Source organism: Ambystoma mexicanum, chromosome 3q, assembly GCF_040938575.1.
Source record: "Ambystoma mexicanum isolate Mex_15411 chromosome 3q, UKY_AmexF1_1, whole genome shotgun sequence".
Classification (NCBI taxonomy): Eukaryota; Metazoa; Chordata; class Amphibia; order Caudata; family Ambystomatidae; genus Ambystoma; species Ambystoma mexicanum.
In genome coordinates, this window is record NC_090926.1 from 231,454,874 (window position 1) to 231,479,756 (window position 24,883).

The 24,883-nt window shown below is 46.6% G+C and overlaps 1 protein-coding gene across 4 annotated transcripts in view; it reads right to left on the reverse strand.

Annotated features, from left to right (window-relative positions):
• TNS2 (tensin 2) overlaps nucleotides 1-24,883 on the reverse strand; it is a 590,960-nt gene that overhangs the window by 45,228 nt on the left and 520,849 nt on the right. For all 4 annotated transcript variants that reach the window (XM_069653619.1, XM_069653621.1, XM_069653620.1 and 1 more), the window contains 2 exons: nucleotides 12,992-13,084; nucleotides 4,719-4,796 (listed from right to left, as the gene is read on the reverse strand). In XM_069653619.1, the coding sequence (XP_069509720.1) occupies nucleotides 4,719-4,796; nucleotides 12,992-13,084 (171 nt within the window). The remainder of the gene's footprint in view (nucleotides 1-4,718; nucleotides 4,797-12,991; nucleotides 13,085-24,883) is intronic.

Below are 24,883 nucleotides of genomic sequence, written 5' to 3' on the forward strand. Positions count from 1 at the left end.
AGAGACAAAGATGAAACACAATATGCAGTGCAAATGCAAATCAACAAATATATTCTTTCTTTAGCAAGGGCTTGTCTTAAAAACGACAACAGTGACCAGCTCACCTGTGGGTTCTCTGCCCCTAATAAATATATAAATGCAGGTCGGCATTGCACAAACTGTCTATCTTTCAGAACTGGGACCAGCATTCTAGCTCAAATATCTTTACAGATTGGATAGAAAAGCACAAAGTGCAGAAAATCCTTCTCGGCCTCACGAAAGGGCGCCCTTCTCCCTCCATGCCCCCTGACCAGCGAGACAGCGTAGATCTTAAGGGGAGGATATGAAATCTAGCTCGAGTCAAGAGATTGCTTTCTGCAGGATTGTTTGCTCGCAATGAATAGTTTTGAATGGCATCAGATGAAATAATGACCAGATTTATATTTGTACCCTTTGGAATTTCCATAGGCTCTCTGTCAGCTCTGGATATTGATAGCAACTGATGCTTAATGTGTGTTGCTACAGCTTGAGTAATGAGCGTAGGGTTCGTCAAATAATGTTCACCATTCAATTTTGCCAGCATCTCCCTTACACGAGACAACCAAGGTACAGTCAGCACTCCCCCTTTATCCAACAGAAGCTTAATTAGGGAATGTGTTACCACACCTCGAGGTTGGGGCCATAATCTAAGCCAGTGCAAGACTGGTACCAGCGCCATTTTGTCTCCCAAAACGACATACCTAGCTCAATATGGACACCACCGAGAATTGGTTTTAAAAAGAAATTCTTGGTAATTTGAATATCCTGTATATCACCATAGCCCCATAACCAGCTCCATATTTAGCTACTGCTTTTGCTTTACTGGCATGGACCCTCTTTTTCCAAATGTGGTGGCTTTGTGCTAGACATTGACATAAATCTCCTTACCAACCAAGAGCTTGTTTAAACCTGACTGCTTGTTTCTCTGTGTGTGCCCCTGGTTACAGATTCGGGGTAAGACTTGTCCGCAAGTAATCAACAGTCTGAACTCTTGGAATTATTACACCATTCACCAACATTGGTGCCATTTTAGGGCTTTTCTTAGAGAGATGACAAACCATTGCAGCTGACTTAGTGGCATTAAGTTTCAGATCTAATGATGTCATAATATCTGTACATGCTGTGACAAGGTCCTGCAGAGCCTGTGGTGTGCAAGCAATCAGGACCGTGCCATTGGCATGTGCCAAGACCGGGTACAGATTCACGTTCATTCTCAGCACATCCGAACCAGCCCCCATAAATGCATCTTGTCACCCATTGATCTACAAAGAGAACAAGACAGGGGCCATTACACATCCCTGGCGTACACTTGAAAATAAGAAGTACAATGACCAAAAGATCCGTTTCACGCACAGGCCTGGGTGTTTCTATGCAAAGTGCCCAACAAATCTATTATCCCCACCGGGCAACCGTGCGACCCAGGCACAGCCCACAAGATTTTCCTGTTAACCTTGTCAAAGGATGTGCTCAGTTTCATAAACGCGAGATACATTGGTTAATGCTCTAAATAGATTGAACATCTATTGAGGTCCCACTGCCTTTGCAACCCTTTTCCTGATACTACCCTATATTAGTGCCTAGGGCTCCTAGGACAGAGGTGCTTTTTGTGCACCCCATTGTGCCCATAGGGTGATTATACCACCCTACACGTGTGTTGTGGAGTAGGCTGGTGGCAGCTGTAATTTAATTGTGCCTTCACTTGTGGCTTCACCATGGGTGTAGCTGATTTTACCAAATTAGTAACCTAATGCACCAGCATAGTAGTCATTGGAGTACTATGCATTAATTGAAGCTCCAATGAGGCTGTAACATGTCTGGGATGATTGTGGTCTCGTGCAGAAGGGATGTGACTAAGCAGTTCGGGCTGGACTGCCCCTTTGGGTGCAGCGCTTCCTTTCTATAATGGCTGGTGCACGAAGAACGATGGTCTGGAGGGTTGACCACAATAATGCCAGAGGTTCTGATTTATTCAAAACCTTCTAGCCATCACCTCTTTGTTTTGCTTTAGTCACGCACTCTGGCCCTTTTGAAAGCCACCTCTTTGTTGTGGAACTATGAGGCAAGCCTAAAATGTCTGTTGTGCTCACGTTGAGCCCAGCCCTGAACCCTCTTTACTGCGATTGACTGGTTTAGACTGCCTGCCTTCTCCAGAAATCCCCAAATAGGTGGACATGAGTGTTTGGTGGTTTTTCGAGTTGGCTGCCAATACATTTGTGTGTCTTGCTGGTGTGTGATTAGAGAGCTGGTTTGGACCAGTACATGAGTGGACATCTAAGAGCGACCCTGTCCATCCCTCAAATATGCTAATTCTTACCTCTTTTGCTGGAGGATTTGCCACATAAATGGGGTGCTGATTCTCTAAGACCAAGTTTGTCCCTAAGGGCTGGCATCTGTGTCCTTTGTCCTTGGCACTGTTTTCTTAATTTGGCTGCTGATGTCATCCCTGTGGTACTTTTCGTCAACCTCTGATCCTCCTCGCTGACTAAACTGAATGGCCCATGCAGGGACTGTTTCTAGACCGTTTTACTGGGGTGTTACTACCATGGACCCAGAGCCATGAGGTAGGAAGATTCTGTCATCTAGAAGGGTTGTGGGGCACCACTGCTCCACCTTTACTCTTCAACTGTGCCACATCGGGTTGCCTGCATCATGGGGCATTTTTCTGCTGGCTGGTTACCCCATTTTGCTCTTAGAGTTGTCATTTGTTTTCTGCCATGTCATCAACAAACCCACCTCTAAAGTCACAAGCTGCTTGCTAATCTATGCCTAGCGTGTGTATCTGAACAGATTCACAAGTCCCAGAAGAAAAATGTTACTTACAGAGTAATAGTCTTTCGGGTGCTTGAATCTGTTTAGAGTCATATGCACCCACCCAACCTCCCCATTAGTCATCCTGATGTTAATGTAGATAAATAGAATATAAACAGTTAAGTGTCCAAAATTGACACCACTCACACTTTACATAACAAACAGTAGTTCAAATCGTTACACAATCAACTGTTGCAATTGGAAAGTCGGACAGACAATGGGAGTTAGACCCAATATTGCAAGCCTGTGCTGAACTAAGTCAGACCAACGCAAGCTCAACAAATGACTTCAGAATTCCACCCGTAGCAGCTGAACAAAAGTCCAATCAATGCCACAGGTAAGTAACCCAGGTCACTTAATTATACATGTTTTTCAGTTATACACATTTCTACGCATAGGATATCATGAGTAAGTCAATAGGCAAGTATGATTACTGTGGCAGCCTCTGTAGGATGCTACATGTGGGGCCTATTAAGCATAGGAGGGCGGCCACTAATCTCAACAGTCTATGGGGACTCTAGAGGAGATTCCTATACCCAGGTGCAAGCACCAAAGGCAAGACAAGGATGGCTACTGAGGAGGACTCCCACACCCTACTAGATTCAATAAGGCTTCTGGGGGCAATACTACGGGTATGGCGCCCTGACACTCAGGTGAGGCATTGGGAGTCCAGACGTCAGGGGTGCAGAAGTGGCTTTGTATAACACTGGGGTGTAGGCTGCCTGAGGAGGTGCTCTATTCAAAATATGAGGGGGCTCATACTAAAAAACACCTTTATCCACTTAGCAGATTCTCTGCAAAAATAGATATGACTTACTGCAGACCTCTTCTAACTATGCAAATCCTGCACTTACATTACCAAGACAGTACTTTGTATTCTTCCAGGGAGATCACTGAACCTAAGGAAGGGCTGCATTCAGCATCCTAGCTGCCACTTGCCCATAATGCCCCTGAGGTATCCATAATTAAGGTCCTTGTATAGTTCAAAGCTCCTGTAGTAAAGTACTCCACCCTGACAGCCAAAGAAACACATGTCTTCCTGGTAAACTGGCATCCCGTAGCATAAACCAAAATCAGAACAAATATTTGCAGAAATAGTTGCAGTAAAGGTAATGGTGCATGGTAGTACAACATGAAAATTATCCAAATTATCAAAATCAGTTTACAAGGCCCTACATAAATAAACTATCCTATCATATCATGAGCTTGCATTGGAGGAAACTGTATGTGTGGAAATCCACTTCCAGTAAAAGAAAACGGGCAACTGCTGCCACCCCGCCCTACTACTCTTAAATAAGGTAGTAGTGCAGAACCAAAAATGGAAAAATGAAGCCTAGGGCACCCCAATACTGGCGGCTCCAACGACTGACGAGTACTCTCCCACAAATCTGAGTCATAAAAGGAAAGAAGAGCACGTTGAGAATAAAAGAACCTCACTTGCTAAAAAGGTGACAACAAAAGCCAGGAGACATGCTGTGGGACTCAAAACAGCAAAACAGAACACATGCAACTTCATACACAGTTCCTACTGAACCAAAGACACTTTCAGCGGCGAAGTCCATAAACCAATGGTAATACTCCAGACTAACCACTAGGTGGTGGACTCTATACAGCAAATGAATTAAAACAGATTCCAGTCTGCAGATAGAGGGAAAACAGGGCACGGGAGAGGGTTGAGGGGAAGGCTGAGGTGAGGGTGCAGGGTGGAAAAGTACGGATTAAGCAACGAGGCGGGTGTGGGAAAAGTGAGTGGCGGATGGTGGTCGTGCAGGAGAGCTGTAGGATGCAAGAGAAGGGCTGAGATGATGAGGAAACAGGGAGAAGATGGACGAAAGTGCGGGTGGGAGAAACTAAGCAGTAACATGGAGCTGCATAAAGAGAGTAAGACCCACCTCTGCTGGGGATCCGCAGCCTGCAGGGCAGAGAGATGGGGGTGATGCTGTGCTGCGACACCAGAGCTGATAAACTCCCTGAAGAAAAAGAGAAGCGGAAACAAAAGTTCAGTTAAAAGCACATGCTTCCTGTCCTGGGGGCCGAGTCCACTGTGACACTACTAAAGTCGAACCACAGCAGACATCTCCTCAAATGGTAAACACACAAGGGCAGGTTTTACTATTCCACTGGACCGGTCACTCCATTTCAGTTAACCCTTCGCCTCCCTTCTTTCCAGAAGCGTCTGCCATGCACGGCCGGCCCTCGCATTTGTGGGGCCCTGGGTGGCAAAATATGGCACTTATTTGCATAAAGTGACCTCAGTGATGTTACAGAAAATAATATCACAGAATGAGTCTTGAAAACGTAAACAAGTTACATTAAAAACATGCCAAGAGGACTTGCCCCTGCCACATTTCCCTCCTCACCCCCATGTTTGGCTTTCAACAATACTCTGTTTTAGAAATGATGAAAAGTTTACTAACCTTTGGTACTCGCACAAATATATAAATCCTTATAGAAATGTGTTAGGAAAAAGGTGTATCGTTGTAGAATTATTCCCCTCTATCTTGAATGGGAGACTACAGTACCAGAATGCAATTCAGCAGAAAGAAGGGTGTTCAAGATGTACTTTCAAGACTTAAAGACTCATAACAAAAGGTAATCTGTGAAAGTGTTACCTGTTTGTGTTCAAATGTTCAATGTTTGATGAATGTGGGCTTCATTCATGTGACGAAAATATTACATTCGATCAAAAATAAATGCTTTTTGGTGTGTTAAATATGAACATGTGAAAATAATGTAATTAGTTTAAAACTGTTTTGTGTGATATATTTTAATTGGCCGGGAGGAGCGTGTAGATTTAGACAGCTAACTAGTGCTTTGTGTGTGCTTTGAGAATAAAAATGCACCTTTGCATTTCTTAACACGGAAACATTAAGAACATCTTGTCCAAAACAATGGTCTCTTAAATGGGCCCTCACTTACAAATCTCATCTACTTTAAAAGCTCTGCTATAAGAAAGAAACCGATAAGCAGTACTTATGTGGGAAGCTGGGAGGTGTGATTTTGAGTGTCACAAAAGGTTGGAAAATGGCACCGAGGCCTAACTAGGTCAATGGCTCTCGGCTACATTCGACATCATCGACCACTGCATTCTTCTCTGCCTCCTGGCTGACAGGATGGGATTCTCTGGCACTCTCCTGAATTGGATTACCTCCTACCTCTCAGGCAGACACCAGGCTGACCAGAAGAACTTGTGTTGTTATTGTCTCTAGGTCTCCTGTAGAGTCCCCCAAGGCTCCATCCTCTCACCAATCCTTTTTAACCTTTACATTAAACCACCAGATATTTACCAGTACCAGCCTCCGGGCACTCTCTTCAAAGATCCCAATATAGCCATCCACCAATACGCAGATGATACTCAGTTGTACATGAGAGTAAATAGCGTGCAGGACATAATTAATCTCTATGATTACCCAGCCATCATCCAAGCTGCCTACCTCAAACTAAACCCATCCAAGACTGCATTTGTCCTCATCGGTCTGCCTGCTAAAAAAACAACTTGGCTCAATGATATGCGTCTAGTATGATTTCATCCACAATTCTCAGACTCATCAAAATCCTTAAGCTTCACCATTGACAGCAATATGTCCTTCCAGAAACACATAGCCACGAAGGCCCAAATGGCCTGGCTCAGAATCACTACCCTTGGAAAAAATCAAACCCTTTATACTGCCACAGGACCTCCGGACTGTAGTGCAGGCTCTTGTGTTCTTGAACATCGATGTGGGAAATGCTCTCCTGACAGGGCTCCCAGCTCACTTGGTTCCTCTAAAAGCAGTCCCCCATGCTGCAGCACGTCTTATTATGGGAGCACGGAAATTTGACAGCATTACTCCCATTCTACACAAACTACATTGGCTTCCACTCCAAGCCAGGAGACTGTTCAAGACTGCATGTATCATTTACAAGGCAGTTAAGAGTAGCACACCAGCGTAGGTGGGGGCTAAGCTCCACATATTTGGTGGCCCACGCTCCTTGTGCAGCAAATCGGCCAACTGGCTTCAATTACAAATCATTCAATTACAATCATACTAATTTCAATGGACGCACTTACCGCCACACAGACCTCAAAGTACTGCACTACTGCTAAAGATGGCAGCCCAAATGCCGGCTAGCCACACTCTGGACAGCACACCACTGCTCTCGAGCTAAGTCCATGCTTTAATCAATAAAATAAAGTTGGCCTTGTAAATGGAGGCAGGACAGCCCTTCTGGAAAACAACATTACTTCATATGCTGGAGGCAGGCAGCTGGTGCCTGCGGGGGCCATATGACCGTGGGGGCCCTGGGCAGCTGCACAGACTGCCCATGCCTTTGACTGGCTCTGGTGCCACGCAATCATGATATAAATGCCTGCACCTGAATAAAAAGGATCTGCCCACCTCCATCTGTTCTCCTATGGCATGAACAAACATTTAGAAATTACAGGACAGTGCAGGTGCTATGGGTGAGCTACTACTGAAAAAGCTGATCAGCTTCTTTTCTGCATAGTGAAAAGCTTTTATGTTTTTTGTTCACTGACAAACCCACACTTGGGGGCAGGCGAATCTCGTGCTATTCCAGCATTCACCTCACATCCCCTCTTCCTGGTTCTTGTCTGAAGGCCTTCCGACTTCCATCTAGCTTCTCAATCTTCTTTCTTATCTCTGACTCTGTGCCCTTTGGCCACGCCCCTATTCTGGCATAAGAGCCCTCTCTTCCTGCATGAATTCCTCTTACGATTTCTGGCCTGTGTGCACGATCATTCTCCCAATCAGCAAAATGCCCCTGCCGGGGTGATGAGCACGGTTTGTTGGAAGATGATCTCTCGCCTACCCTGCTGGGTTGGGTCAGTTGTAGAAGGTCCAGTGATGGTAAGTAAATTGGCAGCGGGACCCGAGTTGGGCCGTGTCCAGCCGTTTTGCAGGATAAGCTTAAAGGTTCCATCTGAGCTGCTGGGCTTCTCCGGAGGACTACAGGTACGTGGGGGCAGGACAGGACCGGACTTGGAAAAAAAGGCTGCAAAGCACCAGGGTGAGACACAGGTCCAGCTTGCAAAAAAGTAGTTGTGTGCAAGGGGCAGACATGCATGCTAGCAGGAGCATGGTGAATCGCCATGGGTAAACACACGCAGAAGAGGCACCACAGGGGAAACCAGTGTGAGCAGTAGCTCCTTTTCCTCTGTTCCCACCCCTTCAGTGGAAAAAGAAATGTAGGGGCAGATATTGCCAGATGATAGGCACCTGAAAAATGAATTAGTGAGGTCCTGCTGGAGGAGGAGATCAGTCCGGCACCAAAAAGGAGTTGTAGAAACTGTCCTCCTTCTCTTTTCCCTCAACATCATCTGCCAGCTCTGAAAAAGCAGACAAGAGCGAAGAGCCAACTGGAAAGTACATTGAGGCATTGGAGGGGTACTGACCAAGGTGCGTGAAAAGATGCAGTTCAAGAGGCCGGCAATGGCAAAGGGTGACCGCCCCAAGAGACAGTTTAGGATCATGACTAAGAAAGGGTTGCTGCTGATTTTGGGCATTAAACCAAGATTGTTCAGTGAATGTGAGGACCCAGAGCATTTAACTCAGATTTATGACGTGACTCTGCCCACTAACCAGGAAAGAAGTAGCCCAGCCATTATTACCAATGATTGATCTCTACTCTCCTCAGTGTTGGGACGTACTTCCATGCCAGTGGAGGCGGTGGTGGTGAGAGACTGCTTAGGTAAGGGGTTGGACTCTGACTTGAGAAAGAATTATGCCAGTGCCCACCTAGTAATGAAAAGCAACGCTACGAGTGCCACATGACGCACGTGCTTCTGGATGTCTTCCAGGATCTTCTTCAGGCACTACGGTCTCAAAGACTGTGAGGAGTGGTAGAAAGCATTCAGCTACTGACTGAGTGCCTATCGGCTACCTCTTGCTATGGGGTGAGAGAGCGGTCACTCTAACCATAGGAGTGGCAGACAGAAGGAATATCCATCAGAGAGATTGGACAACAGACTCTGCAAAGAAGATGGTGGAACTACACTTGTCTTTTAAAAGAGCAAAGACCTTGAGTAGAAGGTTCATAAGGTCCATAAGCCGGATAGGTTCACAGACAGTTTGCAAAAAAGGTTGAGGGTGCACCCGTCTATGTCAAGAGAAGAGCAGAACATAGGCCTTTTCAGCAAAGATGCCTTGTCCACAATGGAAGAGATTCTACTGTGCGGCACAAGGCCTTTGTTGGTCCCACTGGTGCCTGACAATTATCAGCCCATTTCCCTCCTTCCATTTGTTAATGGTGCTTTTGGAATCATTTATCTGCCCTTTGCTTTCTACCTTTCTTGAAGACTCGTCCTTTTTCCACTGTTCTCAATCTGGTTTCCATCCACGTTGTGGCACCAAGAGTGTCCTGCCTTCGGTACTGGACAATCTGACGCAGACCCTAGACAAGGGCAGCGCCAGCGCATTACTATTACTTGATCTGTCCACCGGCTTTGATCCTATCGATCATGGGGTCCTGCTGGATCATCTTGCAGAGCCCGTTCATTTCTTATGGACTGTTGCCAAATTCTATCTCTTCCTCCTTTTTCTCTACGGACGGACCTCACTTGTGGTGTCCCTCACAGGTCTGCCATTGCCGTGGTCTTATTTAATGTCTACATTCAACCTCTGACCAAATTGATCTTCTCCCACGGCTGCCTCTGCTATTCTTATGCAGATGCCATGCAGATCCTGGTCTGCCTTGACCTGTCTATCCCGGAGTCGGTGGCCATGTTTTGTGGGTGTCTTGATGCTGTGGGGGACTGGATGCAGAACAACTGGCTCAAGTTGAATGGAGAAAAGACTGAGGTGGTGGCGGTGGGCCCTCCCAAGGCTTACTCTATTTGGACCACAGACTTTTGGCCCCCTTCCCTTGGGCCCTTCTCAACACCTATTCACACTGTTTAAGACCTTGGGGCTAAGCACTCTGGTTCTCTTTCTACGGAGTCCCAGGCCAGTGGTATCTGTCAGCGGGGCCATTTCCAACTTAAGTTTCTACACCGGGTCCTTCCTTTTATCCTGGCTCACCTCCATGCTACATGGGTTTCTGCACTTGTCTCCTCTTCTATCGATTACTCTAATTCTCTGTTTCTTGCCCAAACCAGCCTATGTGTTACAGCATCTTCAAGTCCTCCAGAATTATGCTGCACAGCTGGCAACATCTACCCATCGCTACTCTCACATTTGCTCTGTTCTGATCAAATTGTGTTGGCTCCCGGTGTGTAAGCACATCCATTTTAAATCTGTGTGCCTGGTCCACCTGGATTTCCATGGTCTAGATGCAGAGTACTTACAGTCTAAGTTTTGGCTCTATACTCCAGGTAGTATTTTACACTCTTCTGAGGCCTGAATAGTAAGTATCCCTGTTGTGAAATACAGTCGTATTGAGGGACGTTCCTTCTCTGTGGCTGTGGCCGGCCTTTGGAATGCCCTTCCTGTTCTCTCAAGTCTACGGTTGACCACCTGTGCTTTCACAAGGCCTTGAAGACTTTTCCTTTCCAACAATAAACTGTTATCACTAATTGCGCCAAGATGCCTTTGGACAAATGAGGACAGAGAAAGGGGCGAACTCCACTAGGCAATAACCAATCTGCATCCAGAGCCTTTGAAAGGCACTAATACACCTGTGCCGTGGAAATCCACTGCTGGGCGTCCCACTTCTCGAGTGCATCTGACTGCTCCCTCGAAAGGATCTTCACCAGCCTTTCAGGCCAAGAAACCCCAAACTGGGGACGCCTGTCGCCTCACCTGGTGGCCCGACCTGCTGCAGCAAACTCTCCACTGAAAAGTTACTGTGAAAAGCCTTGGTATTTACCCTGGTCTTGCTGTGTGATTTTGTGCACCGAGAGAGCTGCAGTTAAGCTATTACTTGCCTCACTCCTCAGGGCACCCTCGATATAGAAGAACCTATTGAGCCTAGTTTTCTAAAACTATTGTGCTTACCTGCAAAGAGGAAGACTTCTTCATTGAACTTTACTCTAACCACTGCTCACCTTCTTCCTTCCTCCTAACCCCTCATCGCCGGACCCCAAGTGCTCTTCTTGACTCTGTGTGTAGCACCTAGTATAAGACTGGACTTCTGAAGCCTTAAGCAGGGGTTAATTTAAAATACCAGTGTTCTAAAAGTTTGCTTATCTGTTACAAGTGTTTTAACATTGCGTTTATCCTACTTTGATTTAAAGTGTGTCTCCTTTTATTACATTGTCATTTAAAGGATAAAACCTTTTATTCCATGTTGATTTAAAGGATATAACCTTTCATTCTACTGTTCTTTGAATGTGGTTTTACTGTGAATAGTACTTAACTTGCTTAATAGCCTTAACCTATGTGTGCATATAATAAAACATGTTTTATATTAACTATTAGTGTGTCAGTGTTTCTTTGAACCGCCTTATATGCTCTGAGTCCTGTGTTCCTACCTACAGCCATCGTCCTCCCTCCTAGACTAAGCCTGGCTGCTCAGCCATTGCTACCAAACCTTTTGGGTAGTTCGGGCCACATCGAAGAATTGGAATCCATTACATCTAAGAGTGAGTCTTCTCTAGTCCTACCTAAGGCAAACTTGTGTAAAACTCCATAACAGGCGGCAACTGTATTTGTGACTCCCGGGCCAGGCCTGCCTCTCAGACCATTGGTATATCACCTCCTCAGGAACTGGGCCTCAGCCGTCGAGATGCTCGACAACCTGGTTGCATTGCCCTCAGAAGTAAGAAGGGCCTTATACTGGTGGATGTGGTTGAACAACCTCTGCAGGTCATCTCATGATCCCTTCTGGAACCAAACATCATCAAGACAGATGTCAGTGCCATGGGTTGGGGCAGAGTTAAAGGACAGCCCTGTCAGAAGACGTGGATTTAAGGGCAGACTTTGCAGATTTCCCATTGGCGGGAGTTGGATGCAGTGAGGAATTTCAGCTACTGATCAAGGGCCTCCCAGTCCTTACTCATTCGGAAAAAGCAACCACAGCAGTGTTCGTCAAACGGCAGGGGAGAACATATTCCTGTGCTCAGGAGAAGGCACCAATGAGAATAGGGGATTTGGAAGAATCTTCTCTCTTGTCCATCAGCGTTCGGTAACGTGGGGTGGGGACAATGTCAGAGCAAACACCCTGAGCCGGAGGTTCCCAGTCTCTCAGGCAATTAGTTTGTCTGGTGTGTCTTTCCAGGAGTGGACTTGCATGCTCAGAATGCCAAAAGTAGACGTGTTTGCTTCCAAGGAGAATGCCCTGTTATTAATATAATTTTCCAAGGATGCTGACCCTTTAGCAGCCGGGGCGGATGCTCTGACGAGTCCTTGGCCTCAGGGGTTATTGTCTGCCTTGCGCCCTATTCCGCTGATGCCGACGGTCCGCCACATCATGTTGACACCCTTCTGGAGCAGGAGATTGTGGTTCCCCTTCCTGATGAGGTTGTACTCTGTCCCCCTCTGGTCGTCCCCAGATTTGAGGCTCAGTGCTGGCTCCAGTACAGGCACTTGGGGTGTAGTGCGTCAGTGGGTTTATCTTCACCTCTGGACTCTAAGACATCGAAAACTAGGCTATTAGTGCTTGAATTGTTTCTTGCTGAAGTAGTTCCTGTGTGTACAAAAGATGGCTACGCTTTCATTGGGAGCTTGAGGTGTAGGTAACTCAAACTCTGAGGCCTCGGGCACTCCCACTTAAGTTCACCGATTATGGGTAGGTGTGGGCCAAGTCCCAAAAGCAAAAACATCAACAAGTGCAGGGCTTGTCGCTAGAGGTACAGTGTAGGTCTTTTGCTCTCACATTTACCCATACATCTGTATGGGCATGCCATATGTCCACAGTGTCGACACTGCTATGATTGATCAGAAGGATAGCTCGGGGGCAACGTGCTCGCCTTGGAAGCAAGATGACACGGAGCAACACAGGTTCGATCCCCGGGTCTGCGCTTAGAAACCTCTGGGTATTAAGTGCGTTATAAATAACCGATCATATCATATCATATCATACTGTGTGACACCGCTGCCAGCACCGCTGACACCGCTGCCAGGTTCACTATCACGCTTGTCTTGAATATATCAGGAAACTAAGCAGACCAGCCATCTCAGGATGTGGGCAACTTTCTTGACAGTGGTTGGAACTCCCCGGTGGTGATATTAGACACTCAGACAGATTCTGTGACAATCACAGAGGGGCACTCCATCTACTTACTCACCGAAATGAGGTTCGTTCTGACAGCCTTTGATTTTCACGCCCTTGGGTCCGGTCTCAATCAGAAAGTGTCTGACGAGCTGCTCTGTGGGGTCGCCTGAAAAACACGGATGGGAGACACATCAGCCACATTAGGACATTTGATAATCCTTAAAGACAAGAGGGCATGCAAGCAAAAGCAACTTCACAATTCAGACCTTCAGGATACGCACCTAGTTTTCAAAACTCATCCCTGTCCTAAACACCCCCCCCATCACCTAAGATAGTCTCTCCACTAAAGTCTCACTTTTCATGGGATGCTCTCACTTCACTAAAGATCCTCAATTCACAAAGCCATCCGTTACAGTGCGCCACTAAAAATCAGTTCTCGAAATACCTCACTTAATTAAATGTCCACCTGGCATTAAACATGTTCCCCCGTATGAAATATCATCTTTATAAGTGCCTCATCTTTAGCTCTTTAATCAACACTCCTATTTAGTAAACATGCAGATGTTGCCACACAGGGAACAACAGCTGTGCAGGCCTCAATACGTTTGGAGTCAGCCTCATTACAACCCTGGCGTTAAGGGGTTAACGGCGCCGTAAAAGGCTGCGGTGCCGTTAAACCCTTAACGCCCGAGTCACACTTTAACGCCTGCTTTTTGCAGGCGTTAAAGTCCAACCCGCTAAGGGACCTTGGTGCTAATTACGGCACCGTAATTTACGGTGCCGTAATTAGCGCCTTCCCCATTCCCATTGAGCCCTATGGGCCAAAAATGGGAATGGGGAAGGGGCCATGGTGAATGGGGATTTACCGCCCGCCAACCTTGGAATGGGGCAGTAAATCCGCCATCCACCATGACGGAATCCGGCATGGACCATGGTGCTAATAGCACCATGGTCCAACGCCAGGGTTGTAATGAGGCCCAAAAGCTATTTTGTGACCTTCATTCGGGTGCGAAGATAAGGGTCAAGCTTTTCAGTGAAAAGTGCATACAGCCAATGCACACAGGTCCAGTGTTAAACATAGAGGCAAGAGTAACCCGAGGGAAACAGTTCCTCTTGAAAGCGTGCACTTTGTTTCTGCCATTGTACGGAACAGTCCCTCAGGATGTTACAATGGCTAAACCTTAATACCTGGAGTTAAAGCATTAGAATAGCAACTCCTGCTTGTAACGAGGGATAAAGTCCATTTTCGGAAATATTATGAAATTTGTTTTGATAAAAACTACTCTGGAGTCAAAATAATCCTAATCGGATCCTAACACCTAGAGGATGTATACTGCCAAATCTATCAAAACTGAAAGAAACATGGTAGAAGCCAAGATCGGTTGACTGGGATGTCTGGATTCAAGTCTACATCCAGATCCAGGAGGGAATGCTGGCTGAAAAGCCTGGCAACATTAACTGTTGTAGCCCCTGCTGTTGGGAGAGTTGATTTCACCCCTGCGTTCGAAGGGAGTTAAGAATCGCAGACCCACAGCTATGCTACACAGTTTCCTGTAAGCTTTCCCTGGCTCACCTAGTGGTAGTGTAGCCCCTGATTTCTGGCCCTGGTCTGTGTAAAGGTGCACTCTTCCCTTCTCCAGAGCAGGGGCATTTGCCATGGACATGGAAACCACCACCTCCACCCGCCAGTCCACCTAGATAGGGTGAGGTGCTGCACCTGCCAAATAGAATTGCAGCCAACAGGAGATGGGCTACACCCTGAGCTCTTAGCTAACTATCTGGATACAGACACAAGAGTGAATAGGTTCTATTCCCGAGAATTCCCCTGGTGTGAGCACCAACTAAATGGGGACCTGCTACATCAGCTCACCCTTCCTTGGAGGAGTCACAGGAACTCTTAGGGTGAGTCTGAAGCAACAGACCCATTACATGAACTTAGCTACCTCCCACATGGAGTGGGAGGCAGAGGATGGCATATGTGGGTGGTCCCATCTCGCTAGGTGGCCTCAAGCAGGATGCTACAGTCTCCCACTACCTCACACTATAGTACGTCCCACGAGCTCCCTTTTCCTATAATAACAAAAACAGCCTACACCTGTAACTTCCTACATAACATTCCCATTAAAAATCCCTATTCCCTACATAGCATCCTCCTAAACATTACTTCAATATATACATATGAATGAACAACATATATACAACATTTAACACATTATGTCACAATGGGGTGACTGCTGCTGTCACTCAACCCATTCACAGTACCTTTTGGGCTGTCTTTGGCGGTGGTGTTGTCAGCAGAGGTGTTGCTAGGGGGGGCTAAGGGGGCTATAGCCCCAGGTCTTTTGGTTGTAGCCCCGGATATTATCAAAGAAAGAAAAAGAAAGAAAGAAGGAAAGAGCCTCTATCTATCCCTGCTCCTAAGAGGGGTTTTCCTACCTCAACTAAAGAGATAATGTGACTGTCATGATGTTTGTCAACTAAAATGTGTCCACCAATCCTATGTCAAGAAAACCTTACTTCTGTCCCTTACACTAGAAACTTAGGAATACAGAAGTATTGTTCTGGTCCAACTGAGAATGACTCTGTTCTCCTGGGTTATGGTTTCTGGCTTGTTGAAACCATTTCAAAGTCTGATAACAGTCTTGTGACTTACACATTGTCAGGGAGAATGGCTCTGTTTCCCCTGAAGGTAAAGTTCCCAACAATACTTTCTCAAACGTTATCAAGGGGAATGGCTCCCTTCCCCTGACCGTAGAGGTCCAAATTATACATTTGCTCTTCTTGTTGGACCAGGAGAATTCCTCCCTTCTCCTAAAGTCTGGTTTCAGATAGCCCGGGGGAATGTCTCCCTTCCCCAGGCCTTTTTGGACCTTTCTGCCAGTCCATGTTACCAGGAAAATGACTCCCTTTTGCCAATATCTTGTTCTCAGTTCATTACCCTGGGGGTTAGTCCCTCCCCATGAAATCCTCCCGCATTATACCACCCCCACGGGGACTATCGGGTTGCAGCCTCACATCCCTGGCCTCGTGAAAGGACTCCTCCTCGGGGAGAAGTGACGACATTAAGTGAATCATGACTGCATGTAAGAAGGCTCTACCACCGGCCAAAGCCTCACTGTCGCAGGTAGCACCCCCCAAAGGCCTCTCTATCTACCCCACCTACTAGCATGGTTGCACTTCCTGCCTTTTCTGTTGCCAGTCCAACCTCTTCACCAGAACCTACAGTGTTGACCGTGTCTCCTCCTTTCGACCACTGCTGATAATGTCCAGCTTTCAACACCAGCTTCAGTGTGAACTTTGTCTAATACTCCTTCCTCATACGGTGAATTGCAATGGTGCCAAAGATTGTGAACTCTACACACCCTTGCTGCTCAAGGTATAGAGACAAAGGCATATCACATGTACATCCTCTGCCTTCACCACAGAAGGTAATTAGCTTGCATTTGTGATTTTAACAAAAGACGCTGATTGCACCAAACAGCACAACCTCTTCCTGATAATATTTTGTTTGTTCAGGAAATGACTGAAGGCATGGCTATAAGGAGGAGAAGCTGCAAAGGACTCCCGTGTTCATTTCTCTAGGAAACATCACGATTGGAGAGTTTCTATAGGTTGTTAGAATTCTCATCCTGGTGCAGATGCGCAGTTTCTATAATGCAGGCAGGCAGGCAGCAAGCAAGACCTGCACGGTGTCACTTGTGCATCCACTTGACTACGATTGTCTGTAAGTATCTCTGCTGTTTTTCATGATGTTGAGAAGGAACAAGTGCCTGCCAGCTTCATGAAACTCTGAAGAATTGGTGTTGGTCAACTAACTAACTATACCTGAACTTTGTTGCATGGATGAACATATATTGAATTAACCTGGGCGTAACTATTTCTACAAAATGACTTTCTTTCATTGCATTGTCCTGCTTTCATTACTTCTCCAGCATTGGATCTTTCATGGATTCACATGCTGTGAATATTCCCGGTCCTCAGGCTGGGAATCCCTTGTTACTTTGATTTTGTAATTTTCCTTTGGAAAAACTTGACGCATTGAGTGCCCCATCAACATTGTTGTGAGTTCTTTTGGTCCCCACAAATAGGAAGTTGAGTATACAGCTCCTCCCCCCACCCCCCCAGCTTCCCCTCAGATTTGAACCATCTTTTGAGCTGTTGGGATTCCTCAAGTTCTTCTCTCCTGAGAGAAAATATCGCTCCACACAAAATGTATATTTGTTCAACTTATTCTCCAACTGGAGCCGTCGACGATTCATCTACGTTCCCGTTAACGACCATGGAGACCTCTGGACTGAAAAAGTCCTTCAATCCCTGTGACACTTAAGGCCTAAAAAACGTGTATCAAGGTGACAGGCATGCAAATCGTCTATACTGCCTCTACCCTAACCATTCCCCAGAGGAATGTGAGATCTGCCAGGGTTTTTCAGAGAAAACCCTTAAGGACAGAAACCATTGCCTCATTTGTTGGTTTAATGAAGGAGCATAACCGACGTTGGAAGCGGGTTTGTCAAGGAGGGGGGGAGCTACCACTCCCTCCGACAAGCGGTCGCCATCAGGTCACAGGTCCAAGTCTGAAGAACCGTTGGCGAAAAAATAGGTGTAGCAAAATCGTCCATGAGCCATGATAAGGCCAAAACACTCCTCTCCTGTTAATAAAACACCAGGTAGCGGTGAAAAGTCCCATTCTGGTTCTAAGCACTTGTCCAAAGTTCTGTCGATGAAGATGCTATCTGAAAAACCAACAGATAAAGGCTCACGCCCCTCGACTAAGACTACGTCCGACTCGTCGAGACGGTCCTCTCCGACGGCAGACAAACACCAATGCGAGTCGTCCACGAAGACCCTGTCTTTATTAGCAAAAAAGAAACACCATTCGTCCGCGGAGTCTCGCATATCATCTTCTGGACAGGAGTCGTCCACAAAGCACCCTCCAATGACCAAATCGTCGTCGACACCCACTCCGACGAAATCAAAGACAATGACATTGGAACATCACTCGTCGACGACCCCTTTGTCGACGACCAAAAAACACAAATCATCTGGAGTAAGGATGCACTGCCATCAACCGTGTCAACCGCTATCACGACTGAAACCACTGAATTACCTATACAGAAACCCGACAAGGGATCCTGTAGAACAAAGACATCTTTCTCTAGTAGTCTCTCGTATAGGCTACCCCTACATCATGCCAGAGGACATCTTAGAGCATGAAATCACTCCAGCAGAGGAGTGCCCAGGGATCACGGACTCCCATCCAGAGGAAGGCAGGTCCCAGCCTCATATTCAGGACAAACCCTCTGATCGTCCTCCATCAAGAAGAGAAAGAATGCCTCTAAGAATACATAACATATCACCTACTCTACACCTTCAACTCCTTTGGGAATTTGAAGTATGACTTCACAATCCCCCCTTCTAAACTCGCAATCCTTTGTCTCCCTGCAAGTGCTTTTCACTCTACAAACACTGCTGGGACAACTCAATGCCAGGCTCCCACCTCCTCAGCCAGTTCATCTATGCAGAAAAGACCAGGGTATGCTAGGTCATCAGCAGCAAAGGGATCCAGGGCATTCTTCCAGGGACCAAGGCAAACATCCAAGAGCACAATCACCTTCTAGACCTCCACCTCCATGAGGACATAGTCAGCGAATACGCAAACAAGAAGAGGGGGAACTAGTTGATACAGACCAAGACACAGGTCCAAGGGACACAAGCTCTACCTCTTCTTCATCTCCTCAGAGAGATGATATGTGGGACACGGATGACCCGGACCAAGATAAACAAAGTAGTCCTGCTCAACCCTCGCCTCCAGATGACATTGGAGCTTTCCACTCCATGGTATCTAAGTCGTGGCAGGAATTCAGTTTAACTCCTGCAGAAGAAAAGGACTGTTTTTGACCACATGAATAGGTGCAGAAAGGGTATCAGGTAATAAAATTGCGGCAAAAATGTTACCAGTAAAAAATTTGCTGCAAAAATGCTGTGGTTTGACCCGTTAAAGGTGTACCCCATTATACCATTTAAGGGGGGGCAGGGGTTGGGGGTGTCCCCCGCTCCCCTTAAATGGTATAATGGGTCCAGGGGTTGCGAGAGTGTCCCCCGCATCCTTTACATGATTGTGGTGCAAAATAAACACTGCATTTGTGCCGCAATATTTTATATTCATGGCCACTTTTGGCACGATTTTAAGACAAGAAACCGCATAAAGGCTGTGTTTTCTATACCCATCCTAGATCATGTGTGGCAGGAGGTCCTTCCTACTCTAAAACATACATTTTCTGAACCAGCACTTAATGGGAAACTGGACAAAAAATATAAAGCACCAGATACAACACCAAAATGTCTCACCTCACAACCCTCTCCAGAGTCGGTGGTGTCAGCGGCAGCGGGTTGCAAGGCTCATATGCAGCACAAATGTGGCACTCCCACAGACAATGAAGGCAGAAAAATGTATGTCTTCGGTAAAAAAGTGCTCACCATCAGAGCAACAATAGTCAAATCAGCCAATGCCCTTGCAATAGTTGCTTGCTATGATAGAGAAATGTGGCATCGTTTGCCTGCTATATTAGAGCAGTTGCCAGAGCAACAAAGGAACAAAGCCATGATGCTGGTGCGTGAAGGTGAGGAGGCCTTTAACCACAGTATTAATATTGCTGTTGATCTCACTGACACGGGATTCAAACAAATTTGCAATGGGGTAGTCCAGAAAGGATGACTACGTTGCACCGATTTCCGGCAGGTGGTACAACATAAGGTGGTTGCCATGCAGTTTGAGGGAGAAAACCTGTTTGGTGACAAGATCGATGAGGCCCTCAAAACAATCAAAGCAGACTCTGATAGTGCTAGATCTCTAACAACCTTACAGTTCAGAAGTGCTTTTTGTTCCTTTCGAGGTGCCTCAGATAATTCTAGATTCTTGTCCTCAAGGGACAACAAAAATTACAGCAGATCCGTATATTATTCTCAAGGATACAAGAGAAGTTAGCAGTTCTCCCAGTGCAGCAGGGAGTATCAACAGGGACAGCGCAAACGCAGATCAGCCATCTCTCAAAGAGGTAGACAAATGTGGCATTTTTTTCTCAACAAGTGGCAAGCAATTACAAAAGACAGGTGGGTGCTAGATACCATCCATCACGGCCACTTGTTAGAATTCAAACACACACATATTCCATTACCTCCACAAAGGTATCACACCTGCATCTTCCAATTTTACAACAGAAAGTGCATCTAAAGTTAAAGAAACGGGCAATCGAAAAAGTTCCTCATTCAGCAAAGGGAAAAGGAGAATACTCCAGGTACTTCATGGTCAGGAAACCAGACGGGAAGTGGCGTCCAATCCTGGACTTGCGAAAGCTAAACAAAAACATCAAATAGCAAAAGTTCAAGATGCTGACACTTCAAGACATCTGGGAATATCTGGTGGCGTTAGACCTCAAAGATGCGTACTTCCACATCCTGATATATCCAAGACAGCGGAAGCATCTCAGATTCAAGGTCGGCAAATGTCATTACCGGTTTTGAGGGCTTCTGTTCGGCCTCAAATCAGCCCCCAGGACCTTCACAAAATACCCAGTACAAGTGGCAGCTTTTCTCAGAAAACAGGACTACCACGTCTACCCATATCTAGACGACTGGTTGGTTCGAGGTCCAACATATCAGCAAACCACAATTTCTCTGAGACAAACAGAAGCTCTTCTCCAACAATTGCAATAAATTACACCAAATCATGCACAGTTCCTTCAAAAAGTTTGGTGTTCCTGGGCGCTCAATTTAACATGGACCAAAGCCTCATCAAACCCTCATCAGATAGAGTGAAACAATGAATAAACCTGCCAAATTCCAATACTTCCAAACTAGCTAATCACGGTGCGCAAATACATGGCTCTACTAGGGACCATGTTGTCCTGCATTCCGCTAATAAAATATTGCATGCTAAAAATGCAGCCAGTACAAAGATTTCTAGCTAACAGATGGTCCCAAACACATGGGTCCTGGTCAGTCAAAATTACCATCACTCGGACACTCTCAAACACACTAAAACGGTAGACAGACCCCTGCAACATCTCAAAAGGGATGTCCGATGTAGAACCCAATTACTATCTTGCGATCATAACTGACGCTTCCCTGGCGGGGTGGGGAGCTCACCTAGACAAGCACCAAGTCAAAGGCCTGTGGACCCCCAAAGAATCCATCCTCCACATAACTGTGCTGGAGCAGCATGCAATACATTGGGCTAATCAGGTATTCAGTTGCACGAGTCCTCACGGACAACACAACCACAATGTTTTATCTGCACACACAAGGCAGAACGCGGTCAAACACCCTGACCGAAGAAGCACAGACCATTTGGCACTGGGTCATTCACAACAACATTCTGCAGCAAGACTTCCATCTCCCAGGGATACACAACAAACAAACAAACAGACACCCTCAGCAGGGATTTGTCACAGTCCCACTAATGGCAACTACACAGCAACCAAGTATCCAAAATATTCTCCACATGTGGTCATCCTCCTCCTCAGAGCAACAAGCAGTGCAAGAAATTTGCGGGCAGGATCCCACATCCTGACTATCAAAGGGACGCATTCTCGTTCCCATGGACCGGTATGTTTGCATGTTCGTTCCCTCCATTCACTCTCATCAGGAAAACAATCCAGATGATACACAAACATCACTGCAAAATAATTCTGGTAGCACCATACTGGCCCTGAGAAACTTGGCCCTCGGACCTCCTTCAACTGACGGCAGACAATTCAATTCATCTAGGATCTCACGCCAGTCTCCAAACGCAGAACGACAGGGTGATTCTACATCACGACCCAGGCTCCCTCAAATTAACAGCGTGGCTCCTGATCACACTAGATTCGGCCACTTAAGAATCCTGCAAGACTACCAGTGCATTCTAGTTGCAGCTAGGGCTCTGTCCACTAACATTTCCTGCAACCACAAATGGAAAAGGTTTTGTACATTGTGTGCGCAACAGCCCAACCTTCAACCACTGGCCATAAAACCTCAACAGGTTCTTCCCTAACTTCTCAAATTGGCAAAATAAGGTCTAGCATCTCCTCTGGAAAGGTGCACCTAACTGTAATATCAAGATTCACAAGAAAAAGAGGATCACCTCCTCTCTACAGCGACAGGCTGCTCAAACACTTTCTAAGGGGACTCTTTCGTACCTTTCCTCCAAAAAAGAGGATTCCACCAGCATGCAGCCTGAATCTCGTCCAGGCAGGTCTCATGAAAACTCTGTTTGAACCTCTATAAACAGCAAACATCACTTTTGTGACCTGGAAAGTGGCATTCTTAATCGCCGTTACATCCTCTAGATGAGTTTTGGAACTGAAAGCTTTAGTGGTGGACCCTTTGTATCTCCGATTCGCAAAGGACAAGGTAATCCTTTCCACCAATCCTCACTTCATCCCAAAAGTGCCATCAGAATTTCACAAAAATGCAACCATAGCTCTGCCTACATTCTTTCAAAACGCCACTTCCCCAGCGAAGAGAGTGCTACACTCTCTGGATGTGAAAAGGGAGTTAAAATATTATCTAGACCGGACAAAATCAATTAGAACAACAAAACCGCTTTTTGTCACCTCTGCCCCCTCAAACAAGGGAAAAGCCATCTCAAAACAAGGCATTGCAAGGTGGATATCCTCAGCAATTTCCTTCTGCCACACAAAGGCCAACAGGTCTCTACAAACTGCAGGTGGAGCACATTCTACAAGGGCCACAGTCGCCTCTGCAGCTCGCTGGTCCAGAGTGGCCATCAAAGATATTTGCCAGGTGGCAACATGGACAGTGCCTCACACATTTACCACACTACTGCCGACAGCAGCAGCACGCTGAAGACATGCAGATGAGACTGGCAGTACTTCAACAGCTGTTCCAGTAAGGTAAGCCCTGCAGCTTCCAGGGTATTTTCTTGTACTTACGTATGTATACTTCTCACTTTAGCACAGAAAAATGCAAATGTTTCTAATCTTTGTTTGCCTGGTTTATCTCCTCCTAACATGTATACTGTTATAAAATCTTTTCACAGCATGTGAATCCATGAACGGTCCAATGCTGGAGAAGGCAGTAGTTTCATACATGTAACTCCATTTCTCCAGCGTTTGTATCTTTGATGGATTCACATGCACTCTGTAGCCTCCCTCCTCCAGGCAAACATCCTCTACAGGGGATCCTCCATCTGCAGTGGTTAGAATCTATGGGGTAGTTGCGGGGGCGGACCTACACACTCAACGTCCTATTGGTGGGGACCAAAAGCACCCACAACAACGTTGATGGGACACTCAAGGTGTCAAGTCTTTCCATAGGAAAATGACTACATCAAAGTAACCAGGGTATAGGTCTCCTCTGTTATGTAAACAAGGGCAAGATATTGATGAGTATTAGTAAACATAGGTGTATCCTGTCAATCAAATACTATCACCATAAATGGTGTTCCTTTCTTTTTCTTTTTTTTTAATTTTTATTTTTGTTGGCAGAGGCAGATGACAAACACACACATCAGAGCAGGCAGCTATACAGAGACAATTTGGATATATGAACAGAGTTCAGTGGCACATTTGAATAGTGAGTAGTGATAACATGGAGGTCACGGCCCTATAGGGCATCAAGTAACAAAGCACACATTAGCATTGATTACGGTGAGTTATCCATAGAGGAGCCGGCTTTGAGGCCATTGAGGTAACTATTCCTCCTCGCAATTCCGAGACCAGGTCAACAGGTTCAGCCATTTCCGAAAGGTAGGGGGGGCAGAGCGTTTCCAGTCTTGTAAGATACATTTTTTGGCAATTACACAGCACACATTCAGGAATTTCGCAGCCCCTCTGGCTCCCTCGTCCTCCCAAGCCCCAAACAGTACCCCCAACGGGTCAGGCTCGATGACAGCATCACAGATTTCAGACAAAGTTTTCAGGATTTCCTCCCAGAATGGGGTTAGCTGTGGGCAGTCCCAGAACCTGTGTAAGTGGCCTGCATCGTCCGCGCCATGAGAACATAGCCGTGGGTCAGAGCGGGTGAACCTGGAGAGCCTACGCGGGGTGTAGTAGAGCCTGTTCAACAATTTATACTGTATGGTGCGGTATCGGAAATTCAGGGAGACCCTATTAGTGTGAGAACACATTTTCCACCACAGCTGGTCAGTGAGTTCCACCTCCAGTTCGGAGACCCAGTCGTCCCGCACCCTAGACAGTTGCGGTGTAGCAGTTGTGAGAAGGAGTTTATATAGTGATGATACTACCCCGCGGGCCCCGCCCGAGTTGGCGATGTACAAAATCCCAGGGGAATCAGGGGGCTCGTGGGGAAACTCGGGCCACATATCGCGGAATGCAGCGCGGAGTCTGTAATATTGCAGCAGTTCCAATGGTGATCCCGAGTGACCCGGTTTCCAGGTCTGTGGTGTAATGAGTAGCCCATCCAGGTAAAAGTCAGTTAGGGCCAGGTACCCCAGGGACCGCCAATGTCGTGCCAAAGCCATGTCGTTTGTAGGTTCTAATCCGGGGAACTGGCATGCGGGGAGCCACTTGTAGTATGGGCGTTCCTCCACACCCACTGCAAATATCCATTTCCAAGCCGATATGGTGGTTTGGACTGGGTCTATGGGTGAATCTGGTTGATGTAAGATCAAGGTAATTATATTGGTGCCAGAGGCTGCAAGGGCCTCTAGCTTGACATGCGGGCGAGAGGGAGGCCCAGGGTACCAGTAGGTGGCAAACTGCGCCTGCGCGGCAATCCAGTACCGCATCAGGTCAGGGGCAGTGAACCTGCCTTTCTCGTAGGGGAGAGTCATGGCAGCCCATTTTTTCCGCACCGCACCAGAATGCCACAGGAACTGAGCGCACAGCTTGTGTAGATCAGCAAAGTACCTCTTGCCGGGCCATATGGGAACATTCGTGAATGTGTACAACAGTTTGGGGAGTAAAATCATTTTAACCAGTGATGACCTACCCGCCAATGACAA